This window comes from Schistocerca piceifrons, chromosome 9 (assembly GCF_021461385.2).
Source record: "Schistocerca piceifrons isolate TAMUIC-IGC-003096 chromosome 9, iqSchPice1.1, whole genome shotgun sequence".
In the NCBI taxonomy this organism is placed as follows: domain Eukaryota; kingdom Metazoa; phylum Arthropoda; class Insecta; order Orthoptera; family Acrididae; genus Schistocerca; species Schistocerca piceifrons.
In genome coordinates, this window is record NC_060146.1 from 121,093,699 (window position 1) to 121,117,199 (window position 23,501).

Below are 23,501 nucleotides of genomic sequence, written 5' to 3' on the forward strand. Positions count from 1 at the left end.
CAAATTCCATCTTACAATACCAATGATGTGTGTGGGACCCATACCAAATAGGAATACCAAGGGATATTCAACATACGCTATGTGATCAAAAGTATCCAGACATCCCCAAAAACATACATTTTTCATATTAGGTGAATTGTGCAGTCACCTACTGCTAGGTACTCCATATCAGCAACCTCAATAGTCATTAGACATTATGAGAGAGCAGAATCAGGCGCTCTACAGAACTCACGGACTTCGAACGTGGTCAGGTGATTGGGTGTCACTTGTATCATACACCTGTATGTGAGATTTCTACACTCCTAAACATCCCCAGGTCCACTGTTTCCAATGTGATAGTGAAGTGAAAATGTGAAGGGACACGTACAGCACAAAAGCATACAGGCCGACCTCATCAGTTGACTGACAGAGACCGCCGACAGTTGAAGAGGGTTGTAATGTGTAGTAGGCAGACATTTATCCAGACCATCACACAGGAATTCGAAACTGCATCAGGATCTAATGCAAGTACTATGACAGTTAGGCAGGAGGTGAGAAAACTAGGATTTCATGGTCGAGCGGCTGCTCACAAGCCACACATCACACCGGTAAATGCCAAACGATGCCTCACTTGGTGTAAGGAGCATAAACCGTAGATGATTGAACAGTGGAAAAATGTTGTGTGGAATCACGGTACACAATATGGCGACCTGATGGCAGGGTGTAGGTATGGTGAATGCCCGATGAACCTCATCTACCAGCATGTGTAATGCCGACAGTAAAATTCGGAGGAGGTGGTGTTACAGTGTGGTCAGGTTTTTCATGGAGGGGGCTTGCATCCCTTGTTGTTTTGCATGCCACTAACACAGCATAGGCCTACATTGATGTTTTAAGCCCCTTCCTGCTTCCCACTGTTGAAGAGCAAATCGGGGACAGCAACTGCATCTTTCAATACGATCAAGCAACTGTTAATAATGCATGGCCTGTGGCAGAGTGGTTACACAACAATAACATCCCTGCAATGAACTGACCTGCACAGAGTCCTGAGCTGAATCCTATAGAACACTTTTGGAATGTTTTGGAACGCCGACTTCATGTCAGGTCTCACCGACCGACATTGATACCTCTCCTCAGTGCAGCACTCCATGAATAACGGGCTGCCATTCCCCAAGAAATCTTCCAGCACCTGATTGAACATATGCCTGCGAGAGTGGAAGCTGTCATCAAGGCTAAGGGTGGGCCAACATTATACTGAATTCCAGCATTACCGATGGAGAGTGCCACGAACTTGTAAGCTATTTTCAGCCAGGTGTTCAGATACTTTAAATCACATGGTGTATATAAGGTGTTCCAGAAATGTTGTGACAAACTTTGAGGGGTTGTAGAGTGTGTTCAGAGGAACAAATCAAGGATAGGAACCTGCACCCATAAATGTCATCCATTGACATTACAGAGTTTTGAGGGTATAGGCACCATCGCTGCCACTAAGGCACTCCTATGGCAGCAAATGTGACTTTGTACGCCAACAGACCATATGCAGAGCATCTCACAATGTTCTTTGCTGTTCAGTGATTGTGATAAATCATGATGATTGCCAGCGGAGAACACGGAGCTAGCTGCTGCATAGGAAGGCCTTGTCTCCTACAAAGGCATTGCTCTGTTGCCTCGATGGATGATGGTTTCTGACATGGGTTTCCATCTTTAGTTTATTTTTCTCCTGGGACCCTATGAAACCTCCAATGCTTTTTGGCATACAGGAGAAAAATAAGCTGCAGATGGTAGCCCACATCTGAAAGCATCATCTGCCAGGCAATGGAGCGTTGCATTCATTGGAGACAAAGCCTTTCTATACATTAGCTATCTACATCTTCTCCACTGGTGGTCGTGGCAGTCAGTCGCAATAACTGAATAACAAACAACATTGCGAGACATTTTCTCAACATACAAAGTCAAGTTTGTCACCAAAGGGGTGGCCTACAGGCAGGCACCAGCACCTACAACTTCAATGCTGTGAAGTGTCATTGGATGATATTTCTAGACAGGGGTTCCTATCCTCGCTTTGTTCCTCAAGACACCTTCTACAAGCCCTCTAAGTTTGTCACAACATTTCTGGGACCCTCGTATAAAGAAGGGCGGCACAAATGGACATAGGTGTGTTTCACTCCTGTGCAGAGGAATGCTGGATGAGGATGGGCTGTCAGGATGTGCCATATTAAAACTTGTCTCAGTTTCCCAAGTGATTTATCATTTCCAGCTACAGTGCCCCCATTCCTCTTGGTCTGCGTCACCAGGTCCCGAAATACTGAGGACACCACTTTGCTGTCTGCGAAATGGCTCAGCGTGGAATGGCTGCCTCAGTGACCTGTGCATTGCCCTGCATTGTGTTGGCCTCGTATGGCCACAGAGTTGCGGCAATGTCAGGATTCGCTGGCAGTCAACTCAGTGGTCTTCGCCCCTGCCGCCTCAGCACTACCCGCTGAGAGCTTCAAGGTGCCTGCGGCGTGCCTCCTAACCAGCGTGGCTAAGATCGTGGTGACAAGCGCCCGCAATCCGGCATCCGAATCTGCAGCCTTCAACTCGGAATGCCTCCGGCATGTGTTGATAGCCAACAAGACTGTCCACAATAGCAAGCTGTGGCATGGCCCGCCGGTGGCTGGCTGCGGACCCAGCGTTGGCCTCAGAGGGTCAAACCAGTGACCTGCCGTGGACTGGAATGCTGGCGCCCCATCTGCTGCTGCGTGTAGCCAGAGGTGTGACACACCCCGCAGTACAGGAGAGCTGTCAAACTTGAATTCCTTGTTAGTGAACCGGTGCCTGTTTTCATGTGGCTGTGCTCCTCTGTTTTGCTAATGCATCACTCCGAGTCATGTACTCATAACACCTGGATTGGGCCAGTGGGCCCCTTCTGCCTGTAACTTGCGCCATGCAAACCGCTGCATTTACTCTTTTCAGCGGGTCTACGGCCCTGTGGCCTCCATTCTACTTCGCAACCGCTGGTAGCGTAACTTACTGTCAACAGGCCTGCGCCTGACTGTAGCTTGTGCACTCAGAAATATTGGACCAAAGCTAACCTTTTCCCATCTTAAATGGTGGTGCCATTACACCTGGGAGGGCATCACACAAAAGCTGAAGAACTTGAATTGGCAGACTCTTGAACAAAGATGCAAATTATCCTTCGAAAGCTTACTTAAAAAATTTCAAGAACCATTATCAAATAAAGTATCTACAGGTACTCTTCAGACCCATAGGTATCGTCCCTGTAAAGATTGTAAAGAAAAATTAGACTAATTACAGTGTGCACAGAGATATTTAAGCAGTCATTCACCGTGCACTCCACATATGACTGCAATGGGAAGAAATCTAACATGTGGACCTTGATAAGTACTACTGACGTGCTTTTGGCTGTGTCTTGCTGAACATATATGTAGATGTAGATGTGGATGTACAGGTGTTGGACAGAAATCTGGAAACCAGAAATATGATACATTACCGTGCCAAAAATGGTGTAAGAAATCTGTTAGCGTTAAACAACTCCCAGTCATCTTGCAGTGGATGGTTTTCAAGATAATGTTATATTATTCTTCCTGCAAATCAGTAAAAGTTCAGGTAATGATCATGCACTCTTCTCTCCTAAGCAGACCACAAAGACTCAACAACACTGACATCTGGTGACTGTGGTGGCCAAGCAATGTGCGAGAATTCATTACCTTATGGGAATAAACAATGTACCATGGGAATGGTCCTTGAAATGTAAAGGTACAGGCTGTTATTAAACAAAATCTGCGATACCTGAGCAATACCAATGCGTGATGTACACGCAAAGTTGATGAATGTAACAAGCACCTATTGTAACAGTGCTGTGAGATCAGTTCAAGTTTGTTTGCATACTTTGAACATAATTATAATGATTTGTAACTGAAATTTCACAAAATATAGTTTTCATCCAAAACTACAGTCAATGAACATCAACAAATACTGAAACTCATATTTATAAAATTCTTGAGAGAAAGCCTATTTGTTATTACTGTTCAATGTAATGAAAAGACTAAGGAAACATGTTAGTAATAAAATAAATTATGTAATTGCAGAGTTATTTAGTTTTGTAAATTATGTATTATTATAATATTAGATTTTCTGTACTTTGGCTACAGAAATGACATTCTTTCGACTTGTTCATTATTAGTGATTTTTAGTAATGATTTATGCATGTAAATCCTGTAACTTTTCCTCAAGCAATGTACAACTTTCACTCGAAATCATCAAAATACCTGAAACTTCCTGGCAGATTAAAACTGTGTGCCCGACCGAGACCCGAACTCGGGACCTTTGCCTTTCGCGGGCAAGTGCTCTACCAACTGAGCTACCGAAGCACGACTCACGCCCGGTACTTACAGCTTTACTTCTGCCAGTACCTCGTCTCCTACCTTCCAAACTTTACAGAGCTTCTGTACAGTTTGGAAGGTAGGAGATGAGGTACTGGCAGAAGTAAAGTTTCATATCAGCGCACACTCCGCTGCAGAGTGAAAATCTCATTCTGGGATCAAAATACCTGTTTAAAAATTAAATAACCATGTTCCAATTGTTATAATCTATACAAACCTCAGCACCAACAGCCGAAGGCAGGTAGTTCTAGCTACGATTTTGTGTGAGGCAGTACTGTATCAGATTTTCAGTTGTGTGTGACATCATCTTGTGATGCAATAAAAGCATTATAAAAGACATTTATATGTTTTGGCTACATAATTTTATACGAGGAGATTAACTACGACATAAATCACCTGACCATAGGGAAATCCAGGATTTAATTTTCATGTGCTCAAGCTACAGCAAACAGATACCCCAAGTCTTCAACATCAGGAACAAAAGAGCTAAGTAACAACATTTGTAGCTTAACAGGGTGGTTATGTTATAAGCTGATCAGACAAAATGTTCACATAACCCCTGGCAGTAATGTGACCTTGCAGTGTAACCATGGGGCCTGCAGAAAATCATGATACAGTTGAACACATCACCACCAGACCCCCATCAAATGTCACTCTTGGAACATTAACTCTACCAGAAGTTGGAAACAGTGTGAAACAAGACTCATTTGACCAAACGGTGTTCTTCCATTGCTCCAGAGTCCAGGTTTTATGGCTTTGGAACCATATTTTCCTGTTACAGGCATTTGCATCACTGACAAGTAGTTTTGGGAAATTCCCTGCTTATAACACTCCCTTTGTGTTGTTTCAGTGTTGTCAAGGTTTGCAAGTGTGACATTCAGTTCTGCAGTGACTTTTGCGCCAGTGGTCTCCTCAGTTTTTGTTGCAAACCTCTGCAATGACCGTCTGTCATGATCACTCAACACAGACTTCCATCTGCATTGTGACTTAGCAGAAGACCTTTCACTGCTTTCCTTCTATGCAGTATACATCTTCAATATGGGACCTGTTGGAACACCAAATACTTCAGCTCTTTTGTTTATGAAAGCACCTGCCATGCAAACACCAATAATTTGGTTGTGTTCCAGTTCACTTAGCTCTAACATAATGCACTCACAACTACACTGAACATGGTTCTGACCACATCTGACACATATGGAAGTCATTGTATAGGTGCCGTTCATGGTCATATACAACAGTGCAACTTGCAGTCTTGGCTAGCAATTGCATTTACGTTCAAGCATGCATTTTCCACCGTGTCTCCGTATTTTTGTCCAATCCCTGTATATGTGCACGTAGATTACAATGTTTTACCACTCTGTTTCTGCTTCTAACAATAAGTGATGTTGTTTGACAGTTTATGCATTATTTTATGTGCAAAAGATCCAGAATACTTTATAAGAGAGCAGTTTAAGATGACTGACAACCGAACTTCATACAGGTCGCCAAACATAATCTTCATGTACATTTGAGCTGTCTTATTTGCTGATGAATTCATTACATTATATTTTGAAAAAAATAAAAATAAAAACTGCTTTATCTCCCTCATTCATGGCAATAAGGTCCATGAGTGATTGTTAACATTTCCTTTTACATTTTATTACAAGACATATAATCAGATTACAATACAATACAAAAGTTTTACAAAAACTAACAAGAGGAAAAAAAGATATAAAAAGAAATGTGATGTGCTTCAAAAACTCACACATTTCTAAAAAAGTTAAGTGGGCTATGTATAAAAAATATATTTATTAATTTATCAAAGAACAGGACTGATGTGGCAACAGTCAAGACATGTCATGTGGAAACATGTCTTGATTTTGTTGCCACCATTAGTCAACTTGTCGAAAATTTTATATGCAAAATTTTAACTATCAACATGAGTTGTAAGTTACTAAAAATAAGAAAGCAAGACATTTGCACATGGTTTCTGTACTTAGAAATGCCTGCTGTACACATTTAATGCCTACATAACATATTTTTATCAAAAATGTAATGTTCAGTTTTTCAGACTTCAATGAGTCTAGCACAAGATTTGGTGCAAAACACTCATCTTTTTATATGCAGTCCAAAATTCCCAGCCAATTCTTTACGACAAACAGGTACCAATTAACCATCAAGTCTGATCACAATAATCCCTGTATATGAATGTGTCAAGTGCAGGCATGGACTACACAGTTGCTCAATATGTGTTTCCCCTTTGAATGAAACAACCATTTCAGCACCATTTCATTTTCAAAATCAGAATGATCTGCATGGTACACATAAGAATCACAGAAACCAGCACTCTCCTCTTTTATTTTTGATATAAAAGCTTTGGTTGAATTAGCTGAATCACTTCTTTTTCCCTCACATTTTTTTGATAAAAATTTTGTTATCTTTCTAGATGCAATTTAATATGATACCTTGAGTCAAATAATCTAACTTCGAGAAGCTGTAAATTCATTTGTACCTATATAGTTAACAGTATCTAAAATCAAGATGGTATTGCTGACACCAAAAACTGTTATCTGGCTCAAAGATGTGTGGTTAACACTGCTATTATTTCCAATAATTCTTATGTTGTTCTGCAACATTATTTTCCCACTTACTCACTTGATGTTCACAATTGACAAAGTGAAATTTGTTCTGAACAGTAGGCATTCCTTAGTAGCTTTGTTCTATCAATACACCACTGCTTTTTCATTGCCTAACAAGGTAATTTCAGTTTTTTTATATTGCTGTAGAAGATAGTTGACAAGAACAATAGGCATTCCTTACCACTTATTTTCTGCCAATACACCACTGCTTTTTCTTTGCCTCAAGAGGTAATTTCAGGTTTATATTTTTCTTTGAAGATAGTCATAAGTATAGCTATCATCCGTTTCTTTGCTGTTTGTGGATTTGCTGTCTGCCATATCTAGTGTTCCTGCTCATATGTCTGCAGTGTTTAAATGTTTGTCTGAGTGTTTATACATTTCATTTCAAATATCACATAATTCACTAATGGACTCAGTTGGCATCTGTTGTACATCTCTGAAGGAAGCAGTGAAACATTCACAGAATTCACCATCATGTGCACAGTAATATTCAATGCACAGAATATTTTTTTTAAGATAGAACAATGATCAGAAATGTGTGTTTCCAAACATTTATCAGAAAGAAAAAAAAGAATGGGCTGGTACAAATATTAGATTTGGTTTTTAACAAAGTTTTGAAGCAAGATTCCTCTTAAATGATTGTTGTGAAAATAGTATGGCTGTAGTTTCCTGATCATGTACTTTATGCTCACAATTAATAACAACTAGCAGCATTTGGAGTATCCATCTCTTTGTTGAAGCATCAAACCAGGAAATGCCCATTTCTGTGATTTTAAAGAGTGCATTGCTAGCTGAAGTTTGACATGTGGATTTCAGGTGACATTAACTATGAGAGGGAAAAAAATTACTCCATGTTACAATGTGACAAGTCATACCATTCACATGTGAGTGAACAAACAATATATACAACAAAATGATCAAAATAGTAATAGTCTATTAATTCTTCATTGTAAGCAATAAGATATAGCATTCAAATTTGTTCATAAAATGACAGATAATTTACTGATGATCAAGACTTGTGGTCTGTTTTTTAATACTAAGATATGACCACCTCACTGAATTGTGTGGCTCCTCCCCATGTCATGCTTTAGGTAAGTAAATTACACAGTGTGAATGTGTATAGTTTTGAAATGATTCACCATTCCCAAAACTCTAATTTTGTTGTACAGCCTTCACAGAATGACAATACTTTAACCTACCATTTTTAAGGAGCAGATGCAGCACAGGCAATAATTCCTTGTGGTCAGCCTTATAGTAGAGTAGGTACGAGACAGGACCAGTCACTTTGTAATCTTGTGCGAATACCCCACTTTCGCATTCAATAACCTTCCTTACTAAATGTGGATGGGCATGCATCCACTGCAATAGCAATTCAATCGTTTTCACTCTGCAACAAATGGACATGTCCAATGCTATCCCAGAACTGCATTATACTCAACATCAAAATGTTAGATATTAAAACAAGAAGCAACAACAATAAATGAGACGAGTGATGGTGATGGTCAAACAATTTCACAGATTGCATCAAATCAAACACTAATTCAGTGAATTACTGACCACTGATATTTCACTATTATCTTGTTTTATTGTAGGCCCACTATAAATCACAGAATGTAGTGCTCTGTCTTCTACAAAGTAAAAATTTCTAGGAAATTCATAATGGAAGACTGAAATGTGGCATCATTATATTTTAAGTCACAGCTATTAATGCATGATATAGTATCACTGATACAAGGGTGCCCATACCAGGTGGCAAAGGTGGGCTGCATCCCCCACCCCACTGGGAAAGAGAAAAAATATAGTGTAGTCAGCTGTTTTTCTTTCAAGAAAATGATTGAAAAGTTGGTATTGCAAAGGTTTTTAACAGGGTCAGATTTGGAACTTTGTTATGGCTACGTACAAGTCGCCATTTGTCTTCCAAAACATTAAAAATACTTCATACCGACAGGTCTAGGCTCCACCCCATAAACTATGGTGTGGGCAACCTTTGCAGTGATTAAAAAGTGTCATTCACTCTATTGAGATGGCGATCACTTTTCCCTTTCCACTGCATAGTCTGCTAAATTAATTTCTCAGTGACATTTGATATTAGTGTGTCAGTCAGCAGTGATAACAAATATGGAAAGAAAATTACATGTAAATAATTAATTTCTCTGCACATACTTTCATCACGTCATGCACAAAAAATTAAAAAGTGCTTCACAACTGGTACTTTGACACCAAGTACCTTAGACAAAAGTCTCAGGGCATTCAATGCACTGGCAAGTCTGTTTGGATGGTGTGCTGGGTCCACCAAACATTATGTATTAATATGTAAGCTGAGACAATATATTTTTCTTTCACTAGCATGGCTGATAAGATGTATCTGACTTTTGCCTATGTTAAGCATACTGCTCAAAATTCCTCGCAGCCAGATCTAATCACACTGGAGCAGTCATTCGATGTGTTGGGCTACACACAGTGGCATTACTAGAGAGTTATAAAGTTCTGACAACTTATGTATGAAATCATAGATAGGAAATACAATCTGTACACAAACACTTGATACCTGTTTTGTGGTTCCTCTTTGTGCAATTTTAAATAATTCATTATACCAAGTGATTCAACAAAGAAGAACAGATTTCAGTTGTTTAAGACAGACAAACAGTAAAAGATAGAAACACATTGCACATGTAACTGGGCAGAGGAAATTTCAAAGTTTTGACAGAGCTGTGCTATTGTTTGTTTGTAGAAACATGGTGACTACACCACACAAGAAATTATTTTGTTTGTTGGGATTTGCATGAAGTCAATCCATCGTTCAAGTGCAACGTGCATCAGCCATCAATTCAGCTAGAAGTCGCCTCTGCACAAGCAGATTTATGACTGGCATATAAAATTCTTGGAAGTTTGTTGCATGTGCAAAGGGAAAAGCACTGGCCAGTGACACATGTCTAATGAAAATGGCAAGTGTATCCAAGATGCATTCACATGGACTCACAAGTCCACAAGACAGGCATGCCAGTAACTTCAACTTCCTCAAACAATAATATGGCGTGTTCTGTAAAAAAGCCTGCATATGAAGCCTTTTAAATTGCAGTTACCGTAGCAATTGCATTCCAGCAACAATAACACAAAATATGAATTTTACATTTTCGTTCTGCTGGATGTGGCAGAGGACACTTTTTCCAAACAACTCATCTTTTTGGTCAAATCGATGCACGATACCATCCCGCCTCAGCTTCACCTTGAAGTGCGGCATTGTCTTAATAACAACTTCCACAATGTTGAGTTGGGAGAGGTGGACACCAAGATCTCGTCCATTGCTTTAGGTCTCCCAGGTCATCAGAGCCCACACCTTACAATTTTTCTCTAAGAGGGCACCAAAAAAAAATAGAGTCTGTCTCACACATGGCAGCTATTCTTCAAGAGCTGTAAAACTGAATTGCTGAAACTGTCAATTCAATGAACATGTGGACTGAAAGGGACTATCATTTCGATGTTTCTTGAGCAACACCTGGTGCTCGTATTGAGAGTACGGTATACTGCCTTCCTCTATCCAGTGACATGTACAATGTCTCTCTATCTTTCATAGTTTGTAATAAAAAAAAAGGACTATTTTCTTTCTTTTTGAATTGCCCCGTTCTTAAAAAGTAAATGTATATTTCTTATGTTGTGTGGATGCAATTTTATATTGTGAAACCAGACAGAGGTAATGTTATTTTCTGCATTTATTAATAATAGGTAAAAATTATGATTTTCTTTGTTAAATCAAATAATTAAATTTTATATTCATGATTATTATACTGACACTCACATATTCTCATGCATGTAGCCATCATGGTAATGGCTTGGTCTTTTTATAAATACCAAAATGCAAAAAGCGATGTAAATCAAAGAAAATTGACTAATTAAAAATAAACTGTTTACAGTAACAGCAGAATTAAATTTTTGTATCAACATTGCAACTAAACATCGCAATCCCCACTCTAGCCTGAGGCAGGTATATATACAAAGCAAATCATAGTGGAGAGGCATAACGTAAGGCTCAAGGCAAAATCTTCTTAAAGAGAAGTTGCAGTGTTAACAATGTACCATGTCACTGGAAGAAATTGGTGGAGATGCTTAAGAATAGAATGCTACAAATGTATTGAGGAGAATGTGAATAAAGCATAAGTGTGGAGAAGTGCAAACAAGTAATGAAATACATTTCCTGGCGAAAAAAGATGAAGCACCCAGAATGGGAGACTGTCTAATATTATTAGAGTCACTGCAAAATCGAAGTCAGAGTTACAGAGAACTTTTGAGGATGAGCCCACTTATCATCATGTGTTTCACACCCTCTGGCCCATTTGAATGCACTGATTCATTCTGGAAAGGTGTCATACAGCCACTGTATTCTCTCCTGAGGCAAGTTAGCACAGAACTGTTGTAACTGGTCATTGATATTATGGATTCTGGCACTGGGATGGAACTGACACCTGAGTTCATCGCACACACTTTATATAGGGGACAGATCTGGAGATCTTGCTGGCCACAGGAGAAACTCACCATCACACGCACAGTTCATAAAGACAAGCACAATGTGTAGATGAGCATTTCCCTGTTGAAAAAGGACACCACAATACTGTATCACGAGAGATAACACAGGGATTCACAATGCCTGTCATGTACCACTGTGATGTAACAGATCCCTCAGTAACAGCCGTGGCCTGAGGTCATGCACAATGGCTACCCACAACATGACACCAAGAATAACAGCACTGTGTTCCATCAAAATACTACAAATGCAGCCATTTGCATTGTGTGTTAATGGCAGCCTAAGCATAAAATGCTGATTCCCCAGTCTGGCTGCCGCTAGTCCTCAACCAGTGGTTCAGGATGATACAGAAAGTTGCAGTGAGTTCGTTACTTGTTCTCAGACAGTAGGCACAGATGTAAAAGGGTTACAATATGCTCAGTATATAATACGGGGTGTTCAAAAAGTCTCTCCGTAGTGCCGTACGATTGTTAGCCGCGCATGCCATACAATTGTTCACATGCCTGGGTTATTTCCCTTCAAGTGGACTCTCCCAACATTCCACTGTTTTTTTTTATCTCAGCCAGTGTCAGTCGTATCGTTCGTGTGTGTCATTTCATGTTGACGTGACCATTTAAGTTTAGTTCCTTTGCTTATTTGTTTCATTTCTGTCACTTTTAAAATGCCAACCTTTGAAGAATGTGTGTTTTTAGTTGAACATGTGTTCAAAGCTGGTGGTAAACACACAGTTTCAGTTTGTCAAACCTTTAATTCAGTTTTCCCGGAGACAACACTCCCACATCGCAGCACTGTGCGAGATTTGACTAACAAATTTCGAAGTACGGTTTCAGTGCCAGATGCACCGAGAAGTGGTCGTCCTGGCATTTTGTCTGAGGATAAATTACTCGATATTTCTGATAAAATGTCCATGAGTCCGAACAAGTCAGTAACAAAACTTGCCCACGAAATCAATGTTAGTGTCGGAATGGCCCACACAGCTGTACAAAATTAGAACTTTTCCCATACAAAGTGACAGTCGTGCAAGAACTGAAAAATACTGATCATGGCAAGAGACTGCATTACTTTCCATGATTCAAAAATTTCGTTCAACAAAATAGAAGGGTTATTCTTAATGAAACATTTTTCACTGATGAGGTGTGGTCTCATTTGTACGGGTACATGAACTTGCAAAATTCTCGTATGTGGAGTTCTGAAAATCCATTGTGTATTCATCAGGAACCACTTCATTCTGTGAAAATAGGAATTTGGATTGCAAATTCTAGACGTCGCATTGTGGGTCCCATATTTTTCAACAAAACAATAAATGCACAACGATACTGCAATGATATTCTGTACCCATTCATAGGAGAACTTGTGTTAAGTGAAATACTGAACGGTTATTTTCAACAAGATGGTACAACTGCACATACAGCTTGTGTTTCAATGTCACTGCTAGCTGACGTTTTTGGTGATCGCATAATTTCACAGGGACTTTGGCCTCCATGATTGCCTGACCTAACATCACATGACTTTTTCTTCTGGGGTGCAGCAAAAGCAACTGTCTATAAAAACTGTCCAAATTTGTAAGTAAAAAGGAATATTCAATAAATTAATAACTTGTATTTCACTGAGCTTCATTTCGGTATATTCACTGCAGCATATAGCACGCGCATCTAACAATCATATGGCACCGTGGAGAGTCTTTTTGAACACCCCATACTGTGATCCTTCCTTGTGATGGTCATATGTGGTCAACCAGAACCTTGACAATGACATATTCCCCAAGGTGAAATGTATTTCCAGTTGTCAATGTGGACAATCATCAGCTGTATAATGGAATGACAACAATGAAAATTTGTGCCCATCTGGGACTCGAACCAGGATTTCCTGCATATCACTAGTGGTCACCTTACCTTAGGCTATGGCTCACAGCCAGACCCGAACTTCCACGTGATGTCAACCATGTGTCTACAATGTGCACTCATACATTCATTATGTATAATCCTGTACAGGGGAGACATTTTAATTGAAAGTTACTTGCCCAGTGTCCATGGATAAATATGATATTTCATTGCCTGTCTTGTTCAGAAGTACAGTGTGAAGTTCCTTCGCAAGTGCGTGCATGTCTCAACGAACACTTTATCATACTTCTCAATGACACAGACACTGCAATATCAAACATTTCCCCAGTTTCGAGAAGCACTGCATGAATAGCAAGTCAAAAGTTTCCACCAGCAACAATCTTCTATGGATACTGGCAAGATCACAGTGTGGTAGCCAAGTTGAAACTCTACAAACCTTTGCAATGTCACTATGCTATTCTGTGGCAGAGTATGGATGTTCTTTTTGGTACATGTTAGCATATGCCAAGCAATTGGCCACAGATCCAATGCAGAATTATAACAGTTTGCCTGAAATCCAGTCCAGTCGAATGGCTTTACCACCTCATAGGATTAGAACCACCTCCTGTCTGAAGAGAAATCGCCACGAATGATGAAAGACAGAAAATGCAGCTGGAGAAAACGCGTCCTCTGCATGGGCAAGTACTGTACCCACAATGACTGAAGTCAAGGACGAGTGTCCTTAGAACATTTATGGCACTCGCAACCATTGCTGAAAAAGCTAGGTTGCAACTATGGCGTGTTACAACCTACATTTTCCCTTGCTGGAAACGGGTTTCAGAAACTCTACCTCCTGGCTATGATGAGTAATGGACAACTTGGAAGTGACTGAACAGCTGAGATCTGGAGTTGGCAGATCAAGGGTTAATTTGGCAATACAGAGCTACATTGATCAATATGCTATTCAGTGTGACTGTGGGGATGACCAAATTATTCAACATAGGCTTCCATGCCAACTGTGTGCAGCCTCCTGCACAGAAGACGAACTGCATCAAGGATCAGAAAAAACACTGGAAGTAGGCAAGTTTTGAGTGCACGTAAAACAGATGTTAGGTCGCATGATTGACTGATAGAATTGTTAGATTTCCTCCTGAGAGATATGATGCCAAATTCTGTCCAACTGGTGCTTTAGATCACCAACATCGGCAAGCAGGGATAGATTTGATGACCTTGCTGGCCAAGGTAGGATTTGGCAAGCATGATGACAAGCAGCAGAAACTCTCCCCCATGTGGGTTGGCATTATATTGCTGAAATGTAAGACCAGGATAGCTTGTCATGAAGGGCAACAAAACGGCGTAGAATATCTTAAATGTGCTGCTGTGTTATGTTGTCATTGTAGCACCCTTACAGCACAGCAGTACGTTAATCACATACTATGGACCATTTTGTTACCATTCATGGCAAGCCATCCTGGGCTTACATTTCAGCAAGATAATGCCTGCCCACATGTGAGAGTTTCTACTGGTTGTCACTGTGACAGCCAAACTCTACCTTGGCCAGGGAGGCGACCGAATCTCCACCAAATTGTGAATGTTTTGAGCATTATGAACAGGGCCCTCAACTACCTTGGGATTTTGATGATCTAATGCATTAATTGAACAGAGCTTGGCACAATATCCCTCAGAAGGATGTCCAACAACTCTGTCAATCAATGCCATGCCAAACAATTGCTTGCATCGAGGCCAGAGGTGGACCATGCATTATTGACTTGCTCAATACAAGAAGTTCTCTCTCTTGAATAAATCATCCATTTTTTCTAAAATTGTAATCATTTGTTGGCCTGTACATGTAGATCACATCTACTGATATACATCCCATTTGCATAATTCCTTTGTGGTGTGTCATTTTTTCTGTCTTGAAGTGTATAAATACCATCAGCATTTATCAGGGGAAATCAAAAAACTTTAATTATCACCCTGAAAGAATAAAATTATGTAATTAGTTTGTTGTTTAGCTGTGTGTTCGTATCTGCAGTTCTGGTACACACTGAAATCCCTGCACTACAGTGCCACATCATACTGCTGGAGAAGGAAAAACTAAACTGCACACCACTTTGACAAAATATATTTCTTTCTTCTTCTTCTTCTGCTTCCTTCTTTATCTCTTATCATGAAGCGGTCATCATGTTAATATGGATCTGGTAACATAAGTGATGGAGGGTGGCCTGATTCTCTTCCTGTCGCCATCCCTTCTGTCCCAGGATAGATTTTGTGTACCCATCTGTCTGAGTAATGTTATCCCATGTGAAAGTGTGAGAACATTTCGAAAATGCTTGTGAACCATATAACTGGGACGCGACATGTGTACCAGGCCAGTATTCACTTGAACAGATGTGTGAAACTGACTAAACCCCACAACTGGGCTAGCCAGCATATGGACCATCACTATGAATCTGCCAGATGGATTTAATCTGGGGCAAGCACAACTCCCTGAATCCCAGAATCTGTGTGATAATGTGCGTGAATGTCTAGGTGTGTCACGTCAAAAATGTGAATATTATGTGGTAATGCATTCTGTGCTACGAAGGGGAACAAAGCTGCAACAATCCACAATGTGTTGGTGGAAATATACAACACAGTACTGGCATATGACCCAGGGGTCATGTGGCAAAATTGCTTCCAGTGTGGTAAAACAAGTCTGAATGACAAAAACAAAGTGACAGATCCTCTCTCTATAAATAACTGTGAACTGCAAGAGAAGTGGAGGCTGTGCTGATAGAAAAGTGGCATTACAATATGGTGAAAAACAGCAGAAATCTCACACAACATTTTGAAGATTGCAAAAGTTGCGAGCCACTCGGTCCAGCAGTTCCTTGCACCCATCCAAAAGCCATTTGAACTAAAACAGCATTGGAAATGTTGCAGCTGCATATGGGCAATCCAGATTACGTCTTTAGCTGGCTAACCACCATGGATAAGAGCTCCAATTAGCGAAACAGGTTGCACAAGTTCAGCCTGAATGAGTATTCTTACTGACGTTCCTACTACTCCAGATAATGCTCCAAATATAAAGTTCAAGAGCTGCCTGAAACGTCCTGCACATGTGTTTGTAGAATGCAGTGTAAATCCCTTGAAAAACATGTCAGGTGTCATTTGATGGTAACTTCCCCTCTTCAGGCGTGTGCAGTTTGAACATGCTGTGGTCATCCAGTGTTTTTTGAATAGTGAAAGAATGGAGATGTGTCCTAACACGAGTTAAACAATGTACTGTTATCAAGCTTTTTACTGTTGAAGAGTGATTCCTAGTGATATTCATCATCATTTAAAGGCTGTTTATGGTGACAATGCTGATGATACATCTACCGTAAATTGAGGGGTAATAAAATTTCATAGTGGTGAGCATGGCAAGCCACAACTGATGATGAAACAAACAGCAGACATTTGATCACTGCCAATGAACTCATTGACGATCTGGGCCAAGATGACTGGCAGATCATTCAAAAGTGTATTGCAAACTATATCAGAGGAATGTCTCAGCTTCATTACTGAACAATTAGGATATCATAAAACCTGTGCATGATGGGTAAAATGCCATCTCACAGTCAAGAACTAACACTGTCAATTAGAATGCTGCAACCAACTTTTGCAGTGCTACAGTGATGAAAACGATGACTTTTTTTTTTAATATTGTGACATTCACTTTCTCTTCAGATGAAAAAGTTCAAATTACAACCATCCGTGCGAAAAATTTTTTTGACTGTATTTTATGATGTTCACCGAGTTTATGTAACTGATTATTTGGTACAAGGGGCAATTTTAAATTATTCTCAGTATGCAGAGTATCAAACATCTCCAATCTCAAGTTTGTCATGCCAGAGGAAGTCTGGTGCCAATAATCTTGCAACATGACAACACTTGTCCCCCCACATTATGCACAACTGAAGAGCCATTGCGAAACCTGAAGTTTGAACTGACTCCATGCCTTACGCCCCCGATCTTGCACCTTGCAGTATTTACTTTTTTCCTCTAACCAAGGGAGAGCTAGAGTGTAATCGTTACACTTCTGACGATGAGAGGAAGGCAACTGTCAAGTCCTGGATATGAGAAAAGTGGAAAGTATTTTTCAGTGACTGAATGACAAAACTTGTCACATGTTGTGAGAAATGTGTTAGTATTAACAGTGATTGTGTGTAAAAACAAAAATATAAGATTTTGAAGCTTGAGAATTTTACTTTTTGCATAAGATGGCTGAAGATATAGGTGATGTAGACAAGTGTAATGTGCTGCGAATACACAGAAAGATAGATCCTTTATCATTTAGCTACAAAATAGCAGGTCAGCAAATGGAAGCAGTTAATACCATAAATTATCTGGGAGTACGCATTAGGAGTGATTTAAAATGGAATGATCATATAATATTGATCGTCGGTAAAGCAGATGCCAGACTGAGATTCATTGGAAGAATCCTAAGGAAATGCAATCCGAAAACAAAGGAAGTAGGTTACAGTACGCTTGTTCGCCCACTGCTTGAATACTGCTCAGCAGTGTGGGATCCGTACCAGATAGGGTTGATAGAAAATATAGAGAAGATCCAACGGAGAGCAGCGCGCTTCGTTACAGGATCATTTAGTAATCGTGAAAGCGTTACGGAGATGATAGATAAACTCCAGTGGAAGACTCTGCAGGAGAGACGCTCAGTAGCTCGGTACGGGCTTTTTTCAAAGTTTCGAGAACATACCTTCACCGAATTGTCAAGCAGTATATTGCTCCCTCCTACGTATATCTCGCGAAGAGACCATGAGGATAAAATCAGAGAGATTAGAGCCCACACAGAGGCATACCGACAATCCTTCTTTCCACGAACAATACGAGACTGGAATAGAAGGGAGAACCGATAGAGGTACTCAAGGTACCCTCCGCCACACACCGTCTGGTGGCTTGCGGAGTATGGATATGGATGTAGATGTAGATGTAGATGTAGATAGAAAATCTACATTTTCCTCTCTTATTGTACAACTGGTCTTATACTCAGTTATAATTCTAGACTGCAAGTCTGTGACCTGAGATCAAGGAGTGAAGCGACCAGTGGAAACATATAAATTCACAACCTTACTTACTTACATACAAGGTATTTGGTTCTCATCAGTCCTGCAATGTTTAGTCTAATGTACATTTTGTCCAGTTCACAATTATGTCTGATCCTCCATTCTACAGTGATCTCATCTTGTACCGGACCAAAGATCTTCCTTAAGACTTTCCACTCAAAAACAAGAAGATTGTTCAAGTCTTTTTTCCGGTCACTTCAAATTTCACAACCATACAGTACTATGGGTTGAATCATTGTTTTATACAGCTGGAGCTTGAAATTCCTCGAGAGACCACGCGATGCAAGAAGTTGTCTGGGACCAAAGTATGATCGGTTGGAGGCTTGGATCCTTGCCTTGATTTCTGCTTCACATGCTGCATCTTCTGAAAAGATTACCCTAGATATTTAAATTCACAAACCTTTTTGCATGATCAGTTTTGGACTATCAGAGGCTAGAGTGGGTCTCTTGAATAAGCATGGGTCCTGCTCATCACCAGACATTCCATCTTCGATTCATTCACAAGGAGTCCAATTTTGCTTGCTTCTGCCTCCACACTTTCGCTCATCCACATTAGTTCCTCCTTGGATCTGGACTAAAGGGCCACATCATCAGCAAATGTGAGATGTGTGATTTTCTTACCCTCTACCTCAATACCCTAAAAGCTTATACGAGAGACTTCTCTCATTGTCTTTTCAAGTGTCAGGTTGAACAATACTGGTGACACACCATCTCCTTGTCTCAATCATGTGTTTATGTTAATGTTAAAGCTCTCCAAGACTCGGTTCCTCAGCTTCACTTTGCCTCTTGAGTCAGTGAGACAAACTCCAACTAGGCTGACGAGTTTCTTGGGTATTCCAAACTCCGTTAGGCAGTTGCTCAGGCTCTCCCGGTGGATGCAGTCATATGCCTTCTTAAAATCTATGAAGAGCACATGAAGTTCTTTGCCATACTCACACAACTTTTCGGTGAGTTGTCGCAGCATAAAGATGTTGTCGACAGTTGAATGGCCCTTTCTGAATCCCCCCTGATATTCACCAGTCGCTTCTTCTGCAAAAGGCAGCATTCTATTCAGTATACAATTGGACAAGATCTTAAAGCAGACATTCAAGAGGGCAATTCCTCTGTAGTTAGTGCAGTTCATTTTTTCACCTTTCTTGCGTATAGGGCATATGACAGCTGTCTTCCAATCTTCTGGGATCTCCTCCAAAATCCAGATCTCCTTGATTAATTTGTGAACTTTCTTGTGAAGTTCCTCCCCTCCAGCTTCAATTATTTCTGCCTGGATTCCTTCTTCTCCTCAGCTTTTGTTCTTCTTTAGCTTCATTATCCGATTCTTTATTTCTTCCAGTGTGGGTGGAGGATAGTCTAAATCTGCACTGTCAGGAAATTGAAATTCAAATACATCTTTAGGTTCATCACAGTTGAGGAGTTCCCTGAAGTATTGTTTCCACCTTTCAGCAATGTCAAGCTCACTGGTCAGTATGCTCCCATTATTGTCCTTGATGAATTTTTGGTGGCTTTGATATCCCTTCTTGAAGAATTTTACTTTCTGGTACATCCTTCACGTCTCTTTCCCCAAGAAATCTTGTTCAGCCTCATCTATCAGTCCTTTAATGTACATTCTCTTTACTCTTCTCAGGGTTGCTTGAGTAGTTCTCTGAACGTCTTCGAACTGTGCTTTGCCTTGTGCAAAATTGGCCCCTTGTAACCAGCTCTCCTTGACTTCTCTTCTCTTGGCTAATGCCTTAATGCATTCATCCCCAAACCAAACATTTTTGCCTCTGATCCGCTTCTTGATGACTACATTCACCACCTCATTTTTGGCATCCTTAACTTCTTTCCACATTTCATCCGCATTCTCTTGTGAAACCTCTTCCTGCAGATTTTCAAATTGGTTGCTGAGCTGGAGCTGAAATTCTTCTTTCTTTGTGTTATCTTTCAGTGCATCGATATGGTAGTGGACAACTTTGGCTTTGGGTTGTACTTTTAGCCAGCTGTTTACAAGGAAATGATTGCTCCCACACTCTGCACCCCTTGCTGTCTTTACATCCCTCACCCAGTTCTTTGCTTTGATATCTATTGCAGTGTGGTCTATCCGATTAACTGTTTTACCGTCTTGTGATACCCAGAAATTTGTGGTGCTTATGAATACCCCTTTGGATGTTGCAAAGGTTATGAATCTATGACACTGCCGTTGCTGAGTTCATGAAGACTGTGTCTTCTGATTGTTGACAGGAATACGTTCTCTCTTCCAACTTTAGCAGTCATGTCTCCCAGTAGGACTTAACAATTATTATTTGGGATGGCATCTATGACAACCTCCAGTTCTGTGTAGAATTCATCCTTCACTTGGGATGTACTGTCTTCTGTAGGTGCATCGCAATTCACAAACGATATTTTACATCTCTCTATGTCTATTGTTAAAACTGCTATTCTAGGGGTCACAGGCCTCACACCCAGATACATTACAAACCCAGATACATTATCAGCCAGAGCCTTACTCAGAATGCCATACTCAGTTTGAGTCCTGTCTCACAGCCTCCTTAAAAGATTGTGTACTTCTCGATATCTAGGGTACCAGTATCCTCCCAAAGGACTTCCTGCAAGGCGACAAGACCCATCTTATATCTTTTGATATCATTGACTGATTGCAGCATCTGTTTTATATAAACTACGAATATTCCGTGTTCCAAATCAGAAACCTAGTTCTCGCACTTTTTGTCTATTTTGTATTACCAAATTCCAAGGCTTCCTTGTAGTCTGTTTAGTATTAACAAATTTTCTGTGATGGGGTGCTAACCCATTGCCAACGCCCAACCTGGAGGACCAGGTTATTTGATTCTGGGGTATCCTTCCCCTAGATGAATTGCTTTCTCTTCAGCTGTCAAGGTTCATCTCCCCTTTTCTTATAAATTTGAAAGGATGAAGGACAGGGAGTGGAAAGATAGGTTGTTGTGAGACACACTTCATCTGGTTCATCGACTAAGACCATCCAGCTTGGGAGGTCCTGCCAGTAGCTAAGCTACTGCTGACATAGCTCTTAGTGTCATCTGAACATGCAAACCTCTCCACCAAACGGACAGCACTTTTTTAAGGTGGTGTCTCCTGGAGAAGAGACACAATCACCAAGAAAAGTGTTGCCGAAAGTATCTTTTGGGAGTGCCTGGACATTATGCTAACAGATTATGCTTATACAGGGCAAAACTGCTGCAAGAGCACAACACTGAAAACACCTGATGAGATTATGAGATGAAGCATTGCAGGGAGCTGTCCATAGGGCTGATTTTCTCCACGACAATGCTCTACCTCATTCTGCACAGGACAGTCACACATGCTGCTTCTTTGGTCTATCACATCCTCCCCCCCCCCCCCCTCCCCCTCACCACCCGTACTCCCCTGACATGGTACTCACTGACTTCTTCCTCTCTGCTCAGATCAAGAAACCATCGTATGGCAGGCATTTCCTGAATGATGACAAAAGGTTCTTTGAGTTGGAACATTTCTCTTGGATTCTGACTCGGGTTCTTCAGCTGACATTTGTCTGATGATTTTTCTGATGTTTTGCCAGCACAAGTGACTGACATTGTCAAAGTTGCACCCTCCATTGCTGGTGGTGGATTGGAGCCAAGCTCATGGCAGCAAACTATATGTACCTGGTGCACCAATGTCCAAAGGCTTCTCCACATTAATTTCCAGTGCGGTTCTTTTGTTACATGTGAAAGTCGTTTGCTGCAGCACAGCAAGCCAGGATCCATTTATCATGAGGCTTTCTTCTTTCTTGCTGAAGCTATTCTCATGCTTGTGCATTTCTATAGCTCCACTGAGCAATCAGGTATGATAGTTCTTCTCTACAGCCACAACCTCTGTGTCAGCAAATTTTACTATGTTGTCGGTCTCACACAGTATGTGCTCTGCCACAAGTGATTCCTTCACCTGCCCCAACCTGCAATGTCACTTATGTTCTGTGGTCCTGGTGTTGATTGATTGTCCAGTCATTCCAACATAAACTTTTCCACATGCGCATGGTACGTGGAATATTCTCTTTTCTCCTTTGCTGATCTGAGACACACTTTGATCCTCTTTGTCGGTTTGCAAATAGTCTTTATGTTGTGTTTGCACAATATACAGCCAATACTGTCCATCACTCTGGGAATGTATGGCAGAAAGACTGTGCCTGACATTTTTTTTCTGATTTGTTACTTCACTGAGTCTTTGCTTCTTTTATATCTCTAATATAGCTTGTGGAGTACCCATTACTCCTTATAGACCTTTCCAAGTGATGTATTTTGTGTCTGAGCTTCTGCAGCTCACATATTCATTATGAGCATGTTAATCATGACTCTTTTCAGGTTCAGGTGGTGATTTGATAATTTGTGCAGGTATTGGTCTGTTTATGTCAGTTTTCAATACATGCTGTGTCCCAGGTTTTCACCATCCCTTGTGACCAGCACATCTAGAAATGGTAAGTTTTATGTTGGCATGGAGGCTGTTCAAGTGTCTTAGGAAGTCACTCAGCTGTTCTTCATTCTGCCTCAACACAATGAAGGTGTCATCGATATATCTGTACCACACTTTAGGTTTACAAGGTGCCACGTCCAGTGCCTGTGCTTCGAAACGTTCAATTAAGAAGTTGGTCATCACTGAACTACGACTACTCCCCTTGGCAACACCTTCCAGCTGCTCATAGAAGTTGCCATTCCACGTGAAATAGCTTGTGGTGGGGCAGGCATGTAAGGGCTTTGTGGTGTCTTGCAGGAAAATGGAACTTATGTGCTCCACAGATCGCGGGAGGCGCACATCGGCATGGTGCATCACGGATGGTAGTTGCCGCAAGTAGAGTCCCGTCCACCAGAGAGCACGCGAGAATTCGGACGTGACCTCTGCCGGCGTAACAACAACAACTCAGGCAGCATGGGCCGTGCCCAGTCAGTTAACATCGGGCCTGCCTAGGACACAGTCCCGGTCTATACCAAGTGAAGTGCTACGTAAACGTGAACAGTGTTACTACACAATTGGCAATGAGGATGGGATCATTCTTTCATGTGTTGCATCGTTGTTCCAGTTTCGCAGCTTCTCCATGGCATGGAGGATTTAGT

The 23,501-nt window shown here is 40.8% G+C and overlaps 1 protein-coding gene across 5 annotated transcripts in view; it reads right to left on the reverse strand.

Moving 5' to 3' along the window:
* Positions 1–23,501, reverse strand: part of LOC124717268 (ankyrin repeat and protein kinase domain-containing protein 1-like) — a 223,494-nt gene that overhangs the window by 55,781 nt on the left and 144,212 nt on the right. For all 5 annotated transcript variants that reach the window (XM_047244077.1, XM_047244080.1, XM_047244076.1 and 2 more), the window contains one exon: positions 8,179–8,366. In XM_047244077.1, coding sequence (XP_047100033.1) covers positions 8,179–8,366 — 188 coding nt within the window. The remainder of the gene's footprint in view (positions 1–8,178; positions 8,367–23,501) is intronic.